A 14,104-nucleotide genomic window follows, 5' to 3' on the forward strand; every position below is an offset into this window, starting at 1 on the left:
CGTCGTTGGCTAAGCTATTCACTAATTGCCCTTGAGAAGGTGATGGTGAGCTGCCTTCTTGAACCGCTGCAGTCCATGTGGGGTAGGTACACCCACAGTGCTGTTAGGAAGGGAGTTCCAGGATTTTGACCACGCGACAGTGAAGGAATGACAATATAGTTCCAAGTTAGGATGGTGTGTGTCTTGGAGGGGATCTTGCAGATGATGGTGTACCCGTGCATTTGCTGCCCTTCTCCTTCTCGGTGGTAGAGGTCGTGGGTTTGGAAGGTGCTATCCAAGGAACCTTGGTGCATTGCTGCAGTGCATCTTGTAGATGGTACACACTGCTGCCACCGTGCTTTGGTGGTGAAGGGAGTGAATGTTTGTGAATGGGGTCCCAATCATCTCCAACCAATTACTTTGAATCTATGCCCACCGGTTAATGACCATCTGCGAAGGCAAATAGGTTCCTCCAGTGCATTATATCTAAGCCCTTCAAGATTTTTCACACCTCAAGTGAATCTCCCGTCCGTCTCCAATGTTTGAAAGAAAACTACCCCAGCTTTTCCCATCTTTCCTCTAAGCTAAAATTCTCCATTCCAGGCATCATCATTGTCGATTTCTTCTGCACTCTGTCTAGTATGATCACATCAATGTACTGATGAACATTTTGGGAAGCTGTTTTGCCTGTGAACAGGACTTCTATCCAACTCAGCAATGGAATGTGGCATGTAGAACTGACTGATCTCTCTCTAATGTTAATGTAAATGTAATTAGTATATAGTTCCGGGGAATGAATCCAAAGCTGGATTAACTCCTATGATTCATGGAGGATCCAGAGCATAGTGGAGAACAAAATCCATCCCATTCAATTCACATTTGTCCGACACATTTGTTTGTATCTTGTCAACTCTCACTGTAAAGAAAAGTTAATCGAGCCTGTAACTTGAAAATGATTGGGAAAAATTCAATTGACAAGTGTGTAGGGTTGTTTCATTGATGAAGGTGGTGTGCCAGCGCTAAAATCATAGCATTTTACATCAACAACCGAGGCATTGTCAGATTGTCTTGCTGTTTGTGTCCATCTTGCACCCTGTCCAGCCTCGGCAATATTGGAGGATTTTGAGATGCTGTTGATGACTGACATATATCAGTCAAAAGAAGGAGTTTCTTGTTTTTTTCCACCTGAGTTTAATTTTGTTTCCCTAATCCCGTGGATATTTATATCCCCAGAGTGGACAAATTGCTTTTTCATCTTTTTGTCAGTTGGGAGCATTTGTTGATTTGAGTTTGACCCACAATTTGGATGGTTTTGATGTGTTCAGTTCAACATCATGTTCTTTTGTTTTTGTGTGTAACTTTCTTCTAACAGTTCCTTCCAAGCCTGGAGCAATTATAGTGACGAGTTTTACCAACAGTTCAATCTCCCTGAGCTTGGGAAAACCTACAGGAATGAATGTCACTCAATACAACTTCAGCGTTATGTACAGTTCTTCAAATGGAAATAGCTCTTTCATTGTACCTACAAGCTCCACTACAATAACTGACCTAGACTCTGGAACCAACTACACCATCACTGTGACTACCATTGTTCCCGGTGATGTGAAGAGTGAAGCTGTAGTTATAAACCAATTCACAAGTAAGTGAGGCACCACTCTGCTGTGGAACTCTATCTTAATGGACTGTGTGCGTGGATAGATACAACCAACAAATGGTCTGTCCTAAAGGAATTGAGAATCCTAATGGTCTGGAATGGCTCTGATGGTTTTGATGAGAAGTTATTGAAAGATGCAAGATTGGTATTGGTGGGAATCTTGGTGAACTCTGTTACTGACTGCTGTATAGTGTAGCTGGTTTATTGTCAATCTTACACACACAAGTGAACATTTTGTGTAAATGGAACATTGTTGAGAAAGGTGATAACATAGAAGTGGAATACATTTCATGTGTTGTGCAATATTTGGTGATGTTTCTTTGATCAAGGCATTTGTTGGGGAATTAGGTGCATTGGGAGACTCACTTAGTGATTCCATATATGCGGTAAGTTGCATTAAATTTTAGTAACGAACAGGTTGATGGGGTAACAGTTGGTCAATTTCTCACCAATGTACCATAGGATCCATTGGCAGCCTGAATATATTTGGCACAGAAGACACTGCCTGTAATTGTGCCATGATGTCGGCAGTCAAACACAAAAATGAGATGGTGCAGAAGGGGTGTGATAAAGGTGCTCTTGTGTGGATCCAGCACTGTTGACTTCATCAGTTATTGGGCAAATGAAAGAGTAGAATATCAAAGTTGTCAACACGAGAGACAAGACTGGGGTTGGACATGAATAGACCAACCAGACAACTTGTTCATCTTTTTGACTTGTGGACTATTGTTGATGATTATGGTAATTGGGACTGAGGCAGGAGTGCAGAAGGGAATGTTAGAAGATGATTGAGCGTAGTTGCACCATTTTAACGGATTATCTTGAGGAAGTAATAAATATCCATAGTGGTTGTGATTGTTATGAATGCCAGTTCAGCATAGTGGAAAGAAATTGGCAGGATATGGATTGTCTCTGCAGAAGTTATCATGGATCATCGACAGCAATGGAGCAGGAGACAGTGTGAGGTTGATGTTATTCTGAGCATCTCATTAATATTTGCAGAACCAAATCATGTGACCAAGGTAACCCTTCTAAATCGCACCACCACTTCAGTTACTCTGAGTTGGAGCCGTCCGTTCAACCATAAGCCTGAGTACAGGTACAGAGTGGAGACGACAGGAATTCCACCTTCAAATAAAACTGTTGCTAATGAATCTGTTACCGTGGCACAGCTGAACCCTGGGACCGAATACACGTTCAATGTGTTGACACTGGCAGCAGATGATACATCAGCAGAACCGGCCACAGTCTCTTTTACAACAGGTAAGAAAGCAGATCAATGTGGACTTTGGTTTAATGATAGTTCCTCTAGGCCCATGATAGATGGGTAAAAGTGAAGGGAGTCTCTTCTTACTCAATCTCAAGTGTTTCTTTTATTCATCTGATGAGATGTGGGCTTTGTTGGCAAGACCAGCATTTGTTTCCCATCCCCAATTGTCCTTAATGATAGTTCCTCTAGGCCCATGATAGATGGGTAAAAGTGAAGGGAGTCTCTTCTTACTCAATCTCAAGTGTTTCTTTTATTCGTCTGATGAGATGTGGGCTTTGTTGGCAAGACCAGCATTTGTTTCCCATCCCCAATTGTCCTTGAGAGGGTGGTGTTGAGCTGCCTTCTCAAATGGCTGCAGTCCATCTGGTGCAGGTACACCAACATTGCTGTTAGGGAGGGAGTTCCAGGATTTTGATCCATCGACAGTGAAGGAATGGTGATATATTTCCAAGTCAGGATGGTGTGTGGCTTGGAAGGGAACTTGCGGGTGGTGGTGTTTCCACGTGTCTGCTGCCCTTGTTCTTGCAGGTGGAAGTGGTTATGGGTTTAGAAGATACTGTCAAAGAAGACGTGGTGAATTGCTACAGTGCCACTGCCTGTCAGTGGTGGAGGGAGTCAATGTTTAAGCTGGCAGATCAAGCGGGCTGCTTTGTCCTGGATGGTGTTGAGTTTCCCAAGTGGTTGGAGCTGCACCTGTCCAGATAAGTGGAGGGTATTCCATCACACTCATGATTTATGCCTTGTAGATGGTGGACAGGCTTTGGAGAGTCAGGAGGTGCGTTACTCGCCGCAGAATTCCCAGCCTCTGACCTGCTCTTGCAGCCACACTACTTATGTGGCTGCTCCAGTTCAGTTTCTGGTCAATGGTATCCCCAAGGATTACCAAATAACGGAAGAACCATGAACAGAATGGAAACGTCAAGTTGAAAATTCACGCTGACCGATGTAAATAGTCTCTCAATCTTCTAGTATTGAGATTGAAATGATGTTGCATATCATCTATGTTAGTAGGCGGAAAGGGCATAAAGCTACCTTTATTCCATGCTTGTCAGCTCTGTCAGCATGGTGGTGGAGGAGTTACTGTGTACTGGAGTGAAATATGGACTCTACAAAAGTGTGGAAAGGGAAGCCTGTGGAGAATTAGTGAACATATTTTACTGATCAAGATGTAACCTGTGCTGACATGGTAGCAGTTTTGGGAACCCCGAAGGGTGCCAACATCCGGATCCATGTGTCTATCTTGCTTGCAGTGAGCATCCTGTTCCGAGCAGTCCCGTATCTGTCTTGTTGGAGGATGTTGAAAGTTTTATACGATCACAAACTCCAAGCTCTGCGAGTAAATTGTTTGAATTTGGAAGCACCAGATAACAGCTTAAGATTTCTGGCACTAAATGTATGATCGATGTATAGTTTTGAAGTGGGCAACTTGCATACACTGAATTAATGAATACAATACATCTGATTATTATGTCCAGTGACCAGCTTTCACCGCATATCAAATATCCAGTAGCTTGCCTCTGATAGTTTCTTCCAAGTTAATATCGATGAAGTGTGGTCGTGGTGGAAAGGGAATGCAGTAAGATTGGCTACATTTGGATCAGCCATTTATGGGTTAGAAGAAGTGGTGGTGCATTACTCTGTGAGTTTGATCTAATTCCCAACACCTCATGAATGCTTGTTGAAGCAAGCCTGGTACTCAAGGTGAGGTCAGTGAATTCGAACACCTCATCAAGAATGCTCAGCTGGGGCAGACCATCCACACCAAAGCCTGGGTACAATTAGAGCGTGGAGATGAGGAGAAGTCAAATAAATGTTTTTCTGATCAATCCATTTTTGCGACATTCTTGTCAACTCTGGAACAAGGTATACGTTCAGTGTATCTAAACTGGCTACAGAAATAAACCATGCATATTAAGTCACTTGCTCCTTCCTACAGGGGGGGGGGGGGTTGTACGCAATTTTGTTGGGCCTAGGTTTCAGGTGGGATTTTGTATGCCCTTAGTGGATGGGTGAAATGTGTAAATTCTATTCTCAACCTTCCTGTGTTATAAATCATAGATAGTCCATGGAAATCTTCAGCATAGGAGGAGGCCCTTCAGCCAAAAAAGAGCTCCGCTGTCTCCTCCCACTTTCCGGCTCTTGTCTGTAGCCTTGTAGGTTATTGCACTTGAAGTGCACTTTGAAGTTCTTTATAAACGCAATGGGGGTTGCTGCATTGACCACCCTTTCACGCAGAGTTTTCTAGACCCCTACCAAACAATGGGTGAAATAGATTTTCCAGAACTCCGCTTTCTTTTTCATTTGTTCATGGGATGTAGGCGTCGTTGGCTAAGCTATTCACTAATTGCCCTTGAGAAGGTGATGGTGAGCTGCCTTCTTGAACCGCTGCAGTCCATGTGGGGTAGGTACACCCACAGTGCTGTTAGGAAGGGAGTTCCAGGATTTTGACCACGCGACAGTGAAGGAATGACAATATAGTTCCAAGTTAGGATGGTGTGTGTCTTGGAGGGGATCTTGCAGATGATGGTGTACCCGTGCATTTGCTGCCCTTCTCCTTCTCGGTGGTAGAGGTCGTGGGTTTGGAAGGTGCTATCCAAGGAACCTTGGTGCATTGCTGCAGTGCATCTTGTAGATGGTACACACTGCTGCCACCGTGCTTTGGTGGTGAAGGGAGTGAATGTTTGTGAATGGGGTCCCAATCATCTCCAACCAATTACTTTGAATCTATGCCCACCGGTTAATGACCATCTGCGAAGGCAAATAGGTTCCTCCAGTGCATTATATCTAAGCCCTTCAAGATTTTTCACACCTCAAGTGAATCTCCCGTCCGTCTCCAATGTTTGAAAGAAAACTACCCCAGCTTTTCCCATCTTTCCTCTAAGCTAAAATTCTCCATTCCAGGCATCATCATTGTCGATTTCTTCTGCACTCTGTCTAGTATGATCACATCAATGTACTGATGAACATTTTGGGAAGCTGTTTTGCCTGTGAACAGGACTTCTATCCAACTCAGCAATGGAATGTGGCATGTAGAACTGACTGATCTCTCTCTAATGTTAATGTAAATGTAATTAGTATATAGTTCCGGGGAATGAATCCAAAGCTGGATTAACTCCTATGATTCATGGAGGATCCAGAGCATAGTGGAGAACAAAATCCATCCCATTCAATTCACATTTGTCCGACACATTTGTTTGTATCTTGTCAACTCTCACTGTAAAGAAAAGTTAATCGAGCCTGTAACTTGAAAATGATTGGGAAAAATTCAATTGACAAGTGTGTAGGGTTGTTTCATTGATGAAGGTGGTGTGCCAGCGCTAAAATCATAGCATTTTACATCAACAACCGAGGCATTGTCAGATTGTCTTGCTGTTTGTGTCCATCTTGCACCCTGTCCAGCCTCGGCAATATTGGAGGATTTTGAGATGCTGTTGATGACTGACATATATCAGTCAAAAGAAGGAGTTTCTTGTTTTTTTCCACCTGAGTTTAATTTTGTTTCCCTAATCCCGTGGATATTTATATCCCCAGAGTGGACAAATTGCTTTTTCATCTTTTTGTCAGTTGGGAACATTTGTTGATTTGAGTTTGACCCACAATTTGGATGGTTTTGATGTGTTCAGTTCAACATCATGTTTTGTTTTTGTGTGTAATTTTCTTCTAACAGTTCCTTCCAAGCCTGGAGCAATTATAGTGACGAGTTTTACCAACAGTTCAATCTCCCTGAGCTTGGGAAAACCTACAGGAATGAATGTCACTCAATACAACTTCAGCGTTATGTACAGTTCTTCAAATGGAAATAGCTCTTTCATTGTACCTACAAACTCCACTACAATAACTGACCTAGACTCTGGAACCAACTACACCATCACTGTGACTACCATTGTTCCCGGTGATGTGAAGAGTGAAGCTGTCGTTATAAACCAATTCACAAGTAAGTGAGACACCACTCTGCTGTAGAACTCTATCTTAATGGACTGTGTGTGTGGATAGATACAACCAACAAATGGTCTGTCCTGAAGGAATTGAGAATCCTAATGGTCTGGAATGGCTCTAATGGTTTTAATGAGGCTGGAATGGCTCTGATGGTTTTGATGAGAAGTTATTGAAAGATGCAAGATTGGCATTGGTGGGAATCTTGGTGAACTCTGTTACTGACTGCTGTATACTGTAGCTGGTTTATTGTCAATCTTTCACACACAAGTGAATATTTTGTGTTAATGGAACATTGTTGAGAATGGTGATAGTTTTGAAAATGGGACACTTTGCATGTGTTTTGCAATATCTGGTTATGTTTTGTTGGCATTCACTGGGGGTTAGAAGGTGCATTGGGAGACCCAATTAGTGTTAATGTGATAAGTTGCATTAAATTTTAGTAACAAAACAGGTTAATGTTCTAACAGTTGGTTGATTGCTCAGCAATGTACCATTGGATCCATTGGCACCCTGAATATATTTGGCACTGAAGACTTTGCCTGTAATTGTCCCATGATGGCAGCAGTCAAACTCAAAAATGAGATGGTGTAGAAGGGATGTGATGCATCTTGTGTGGAATCAACACTGTTGGCATTGTGAGTGAATGGGCAACTGAGAGAGAAAAATCAAGGCCAGAGTAGAATATCAAAGTTGTGAAAATGAGACACCAGGGGCACAGATGGATATGAATTGTGGTAAAGGAGATTAACATCTACAGACCGGTGGTCTGTCAAGATCTGATCATGTGAAAATTGAGTCCTGACCAGCAGATGTTACATGAAACTACTGAGCTCTACTAGCTGCTTGGAGTGAAGTTTCTTGGAGGGGAAGTAGCTTAAAGCCTGAGATTTGACATCTGGTGTTATGCATGGTACCTTTGCCCATTGCTCCAAGACTTCTGAATGGCGGGGGAATGTGCTGGAACGATTGTGGTTTAGTGTAGCGATCAATGTGAGAAATAATGCATAGGTTGGTATCACAGGAGTGAAGCATGCATGGACAGATGCAGTGCTATGGAATTTCTCTGCGGTTCTGTAAGGTTATGGCAGATTTGAAGATCAAGACTTAAATTTTAGCCACGTAATCAGTAACTTCTTGCAGAATCCACAATGACAGCTGGCATGAGGTATTGCTCATTATTCCATGCTTTACCATCGTCTCCTCTACTTTCTTAGGAAACTGATGCTAACAGGCTGCTTCATGTTGTGCTACTAAAATTGAGGAATATTTGCCTTTTAACTGCACAAACAAGCAGCATAAAATTGATCTTCATGCAATCGAGAGTGTTCAGTGGTTTTCTGCCTATTGAATATTTGGAAGCCTGTGCATCCCTCTTCCTTTCACTGCTGCTGATCGAAATTACTTTGCTAAAAATTAATCCTTCGATTTTCTTTCCAGTGTCCATCTTTTTTTTTTCAAAAAAAGTTGTTTGGTATTCACCAAAACTCAATTCTTATATCTAGTGTCCTTTGAAATTGCAGTGACTGTGCTGTGATTCACAGCTCACTCTTCAATACTTTTTCCCATCAACTCCCGTTTCCCCAGGGATTTGACTTAATCCTCACTACCTTCTGTCTCCGCAACAGTGACCTCCTGTACTCTCTCCTTACATCGTTGTCTTCCCTTCCTCCTACAATCTGCAGTCATTTGTTTTAAAACGCTGCTCGGAATCACTACATCTGGCTTTCCCCTTTCTATGTTGTCGAACCTTGGATGCGTGGTGCATCATGCTTTCGTGTCCCTTCACTGAGTTTCCCTGATTTTAAGAAACTCCTGTGTGCCTTTTCTCGTATGCTGCAATAAACAAGAATTTTTAAAAAATTGTGTTAACTGTTTTCAACAGAGCCTAACGAAGTACTGAATGTGAACGTGGTGAATGTTAGCACCGACTTTGTAACCCTGAATTGGACGAGACCACCAGACCATAAAGATGGGTATCAATACATGGTACTGACTGAGGGAAATCCAGCCCCCATCGGTGGTGATGGAAATATAACTGTACGAAATGACACTGCTACCATAAATGGACTGACATCTGGAACCAAGTACAATTTTACAATTACTACACTGGCTGCAGATGGTACTCGAGCAGATTCAGTGATGCATTCTAGCTACACAAGTAAGTGTTACTCTTGAGCAGATCAACTGAGACCTGCTAAATAAAAATCTCTCCATCTTTACCATTTCTACTGTCAGTAATGCACTGTCTATGTCAAAATGTTATCAAACCTGCTTTCTGTATCGATTGTTATCTACAATGCTGATTTTCACAAGAAATGTGAAGGCAGAATGAAGTCTTTTATGTGCTAATTTTTCACTGATGTATCTTTTTGTGCTTCATGTATAGTTAACTTTGAATATTCATATGATTGATATTGCAGCAAGGTGCCTCAATCAAAATAGGTTTTAAGGAAAAACAAGAACCTCACACGGGTGCTATATAGATATGTGTTGAAAGCCCATATTATTAAATGTGATAGGTAAATTGTTCAAAAGTGTATTTGTATCAGCTTGGTTTATTTGATAGCACGCTTGCCTTTATTTAGAATGGTGTCCATTCAAGCATCAGCGCAGTGCTTGAGCACATAATTTAGTCTGGCTTCAGTGCACTACTGAGACATTGTTGGAGCTGTTGTATGCCTCCTCAGGTGAACATAAAAGATACCATAGCACTTCTGTAATGAACAGCAGCAAGTTCTTCCAGTGTCCTAGTCAAATTAACTTGTCATTTTCTGTTTGTGGGATCTTGCTGCGTGCAAAATTGACTGCTACATTTGCCAAAACATTGGGCTGGATTTACCAACTCTCTGGGGATGGGCTGGAAGGCGGGGTGGGGTTCCATGAAATGCTGAGAGAAGGCTGAGAAGTGGAGCGCCTGTCATTTTACCGTTTACCAGCGGTAGGGTAAGTGGAAGACGGCCCTCCTGCCAAGAAGCCAATTAAGGCCACAAGTAGCCAAGTAAGGCCCTTTTATTGCTGGCATTTTACCAGCAGTGTATGGGCCCTCTACTGCATGGGGAAACCACATGGTGAGCACTAGTGGCAGTACCCCCCCCCCCCCCACCGGCGGTGGCAATGGCCGCCCCTGCGGCAATACCCTCCCCCACCCCACCCTCACCAACCACCACCCTCCCCCCTTTCAGGGGCTTGCCTGATGGGCCCTGGCACCCCCAGACCTCACTTACCTGGTTGGGAGCGCGTCCTTTCTTCTGGGTGCAGTCCCAGCAACGGCCACAACTCCCAGTGGCATCGCTGACTGGTCCCAACAGCAACTGGGGCAAAGTTGCCCCTGGCTTTCGGGCCCATTGTCGGGGCCTCTGCCACACTGACAAAATTCCAACCATTGAATGCAAATAAAAAGTAACTTGTTCGCTGCAAAGCACTTTGGAACATTCTGAGGACTTGACATGGATGAAAACTAGAAACATAAAATGCTCATAATACTCAGCAGTTTGTACAACATCAGAGGTGAGAGAAACAGTTATCATTTCAGGTCAATGACTTTTCAACAGAACTGGAAAATGTTAGACATGTAACATGTTTTAAGCAAGTGCAGAGGTAGGGAAGGATGGTTGGGGGAAGAGGGAGAGAACAAAAGGGAAGGATGTTGGGGTGGAAGGCAGAAGAGATTAAATAACAAAATGGATAATGGTGCAAGGGGGTGGAAATGGGACAAGTAAAGAATCAAAAGATGAGCGTCGGAGCTAAAATGGCCACTGCATCTATTGCACCCCCCCCAAAAAAAAAAAATTGAGTACTGGTTGTGATTTCAAATAGTTGAATTCATTGTTGAGTTTGGAAAGTTGTAAAAGTGCCTAATCAAAAAATTATGAACAGTTCCTTGAGCTTCCGCTAAAGTTCGTTATTACAGTGTGGGAGGGTGAGCACAGAGAGCTCAGAGTGGAATTGGGATGGAGAATTAAAATGGCAAGCAACCAGAAGCTAAGGGTCATGCTTGCAGACTGAATGGAGATGTTCAGCAATGCAATTACCCAACTGGCCTTTGATCTCTCTAGTGTAGAGGAAACCACATTATGAATAGTAAATGCAGTATACTAAATTGACAGAAGTGCAAGTAAATCACTGTTTTACTTGGAAGGAGTGTTTTGGGCCCTGGATGGTGAGAAGGGAAGAGATGAAAGGTCAGGTGTTGCCTCTCCTGCACTTGCACGGGAAGGTGCTGTGGGAAGAGGAGCCGGCATAAGGGATGACTGAAGAATGGACCAGGGTATTGTAGAGGGGATGGTCCATTTGGTATACTGGAAGGGAGGGAAAGATGTGGCGGCATTACACTGGAGGTGGCAGAGGATGATCCTTTGAATGTGACGGCTAATGGGATGGAAGGTGAGGACAATAGGAACCATAGCATAGTTCCAGGAGGGAGGGCAAGGGGTGAGAGCAGAAGTATGGAAAATAGAACAAACATGATAAGTGCCCTGTCAACCATGGTGGAGGGGAATCCTCAGTTGAGAGAAAAGGAAGACATATCAGAAACGCTGGTCTGGAAGGTGGCATCGTCAATACAGATACAACAGAGAAACGGGGAGAAAGAAATAGAGTCCTTACAGAAACCTCAGTGGGAGGAAGTGTAAGCAAGGTAGATTTGGAAGTCAGTGGCCTTATGATAGATATTGGTTGACAGCCTCTCCCCAGAGAATTTGAGAAAGGGAAGGTATCTGCAGGGCTGAAGTAAATGTTCCACATATCCCACAAAAAGGCAGGCATAACCAGGACTCATACAGGTCCCCATAGCAACACCTTAGAGTCATAGAGTTTGGACTAAGTGTGTGGAGAAGATTCTCAAAGTGAGAACAGGTTCAGCCAAGCGGAGAAGCATGGTGGTGGATGGGGACTGGTTGGGCCTCTGTTCAAGAAGCAGCGAAAGGCTTTAGGCTGACCTAATGGGGGATGAAGGTATAGAGGGACTGGACATCCATGGTGAAAAGAAGATGGTTAGGGGTAAGAAAATAGAACCTGTTAAAGTAGCAGAGGAAGTGTCGCAGATGTAGGTGGGAAGGGACTGAGCAAGGGGAGAAATAAAAAATGTCGAAGTGGGACAAAATAAGTTCTGTGGGGCAAGAACAGGTTGAAAGAATTGGTCAGCCAAGGCAGTCCTGTTTGTGAATCTTGGGAAGGACGTGAAAGGGGCTGAACAGGGTTGGGGGACTGAGATTTGAGGCCTTCGTAGGAAAATTTCTAGTGGAGATGAGGTCAGTAACCATTCGGGAATCTATGACTCAATGTTTAGTGGTGGGGTCATGGTCTCGGGAGATAAGAGGTGGTGTCAGAGTGTAGGCATCAGTCTCTGCAAGGTGGAGGTCCATTTGCCAAACAACTTGAAGAATATGCTGTGAGGTGATGGGCAATATGGAGGGTGATACTGTAACTACAAGAAAGAAACAGTGGTTTCTAGCAGTATCTAAATTTTCCAAATGCTATAATTTTTCACCATTTGGCCTGAGGTTTCAGGTTAATTCATATTAAGATGCTGCTATTAAGTTAAATTCAAAACATGAGGTTAAATCCACACAACTCTCAACTTATGGAAATTTGCGTTAATTCCAAACAGTGTTTTTCCAAAACCATGCTTTTTGCACAACGTAAGAAATAGGAGCAGGAGTAGACCATATGGCGCATCGAGCCTGCTCCGCCATTCAATACGATCATGGCTGATCTTAGGATTCAACTCCACTTTCCCACCTGTTTGCCCTATCCTTTGATTCCCTGTCAGTTACACCTGTCAGTTTAAGACAATGGAGTTTAATTTTAATATTCATACTTTTATATAATAGAAAAGCTCCATTCATCTGAGCCTAGCCATGGTAGTGGGAGTGGGTCTAACTTCCAGAAGCCGACAATTTTTGATTGCAACTCAACTAGCCAATCTCTAGAGGCAGAGTTGGTAGAGGATCAGAGGTCAAATCTTTGGATTCTTGTCTATCTCAATCTGTAGGCTTTGGTATACAGATGGACAGTGAGGCAGAGAACTTGCTAAGTTTAGAGCTGGTCAGTCTGCAAATACTGACTTGTAAAAGTGAAGCATGGCCTGCATCGGTGGTTATGTTGGCAAAAGGTTTTTATTTTTTCATGAAGTATGAATCAGGGTTACCGTGCATGTATGTGAATGCATGGAATGTGGTAAGTAAGATTGAGTTACAGGTGCAGATTGCCATGTGGAAAAATGATGTAATTATAACAGAGACCTGGCTCAAAGAAGGGCAGGACTAGGTATTAAATATTCCTGGATACAAGGTGTTCAGGAAAGATAGGAAAGGAAAAAATGGGGGTGGGGGTGGGAGACGGCATTGATTAAGGAGAGCATTACAGTTCTGGAGAGAGAGGAGTTCCTAGAGGGGTTAAGGACAGAATCTATTTGGCTAGAGCTAAGGAATAAAAAGGTGCAATTGCATTGCCTAGTGTAGTCTATAGGCCACCAAATAGTGGGAAAGATGCAGAGGAACAAATTTTCAAGGGAATTACAGAGAGGTGCAAGAATTATAGTGTATTATAATGAGGGACTTTATCCGAATATTGACTGGGATAGTAGTAGTTTAAAGGGCAGAGAGGGCAAGAGTTCCTAGAGTGTGTTTAGGAAAATTTGGACCCTTGCTCTTCTTGATATATGTTAATGACCTAGACCTTGGTGGACCGGGAACAATTTCAAAATCTGTGGATGATACAAAACTTGGAAGCATTGTGAATTGTGAGGAGGATAGTGTAGAACTTCAAAAGGACATAGACAAGTTGGTGAAATGGGAGGACAAGTGGCAGATGAAGTTCAATGCAGAGAAATGTGAAGTGATTCATTTTGGTAGGAAGAACATGGAGAGACAACATAACATCAAGGGTACAGGAACAGAGTGCATAAGTCATTGAAGGTGGCAGGTCAGAGTGTGGTTAATAAAGCATACAGTATCCTAGGCTTCATTAATAATAGGGGCATAGAGTACAAGAGCAAGGAGGTTATGTTAAACTTGTATAAAACACTGGTTCAGCCTCAACTGGAATATTGCATCCAGTTCTAGGCGCCACAATTTCAGAAAGATGTGAAGGCATTGGAGAGAGTGCAGAAAAGATTCATGAGAATGGTTCCAGGGACGAAGAACTTCTTTTGATTGGAGAAATTGGGACTGCTTTCCTTGGCGAAGGGAAGGCTGAGAAGTGTTTTGATAGAGGTATTCAAAATCATGAGAGGTTTGGACAGAGTAGGTAGGGAAAAACTGTTT

The 14,104-nt window shown here is 43.0% G+C and overlaps 1 protein-coding gene across 2 annotated transcripts in view; it reads left to right on the plus strand.

Moving 5' to 3' along the window:
• ptprja (protein tyrosine phosphatase receptor type Ja) overlaps window positions 1–14,104 on the plus strand; it is a 192,527-nt gene that overhangs the window by 73,460 nt on the left and 104,963 nt on the right. For both annotated transcript variants that reach the window (XM_068046060.1, XM_068046059.1), the window contains exons 6-9: window positions 1,352–1,618; window positions 2,636–2,896; window positions 6,571–6,837; window positions 8,722–8,997. In XM_068046060.1, the coding sequence (XP_067902161.1) occupies window positions 1,352–1,618; window positions 2,636–2,896; window positions 6,571–6,837; window positions 8,722–8,997 (1,071 nt within the window). The remainder of the gene's footprint in view (window positions 1–1,351; window positions 1,619–2,635; window positions 2,897–6,570; window positions 6,838–8,721; window positions 8,998–14,104) is intronic.

The sequence above is a fragment of the Heterodontus francisci genome, chromosome 14, assembly GCF_036365525.1.
Source record: "Heterodontus francisci isolate sHetFra1 chromosome 14, sHetFra1.hap1, whole genome shotgun sequence".
In the NCBI taxonomy this organism is placed as follows: Eukaryota; Metazoa; Chordata; class Chondrichthyes; order Heterodontiformes; family Heterodontidae; genus Heterodontus; species Heterodontus francisci.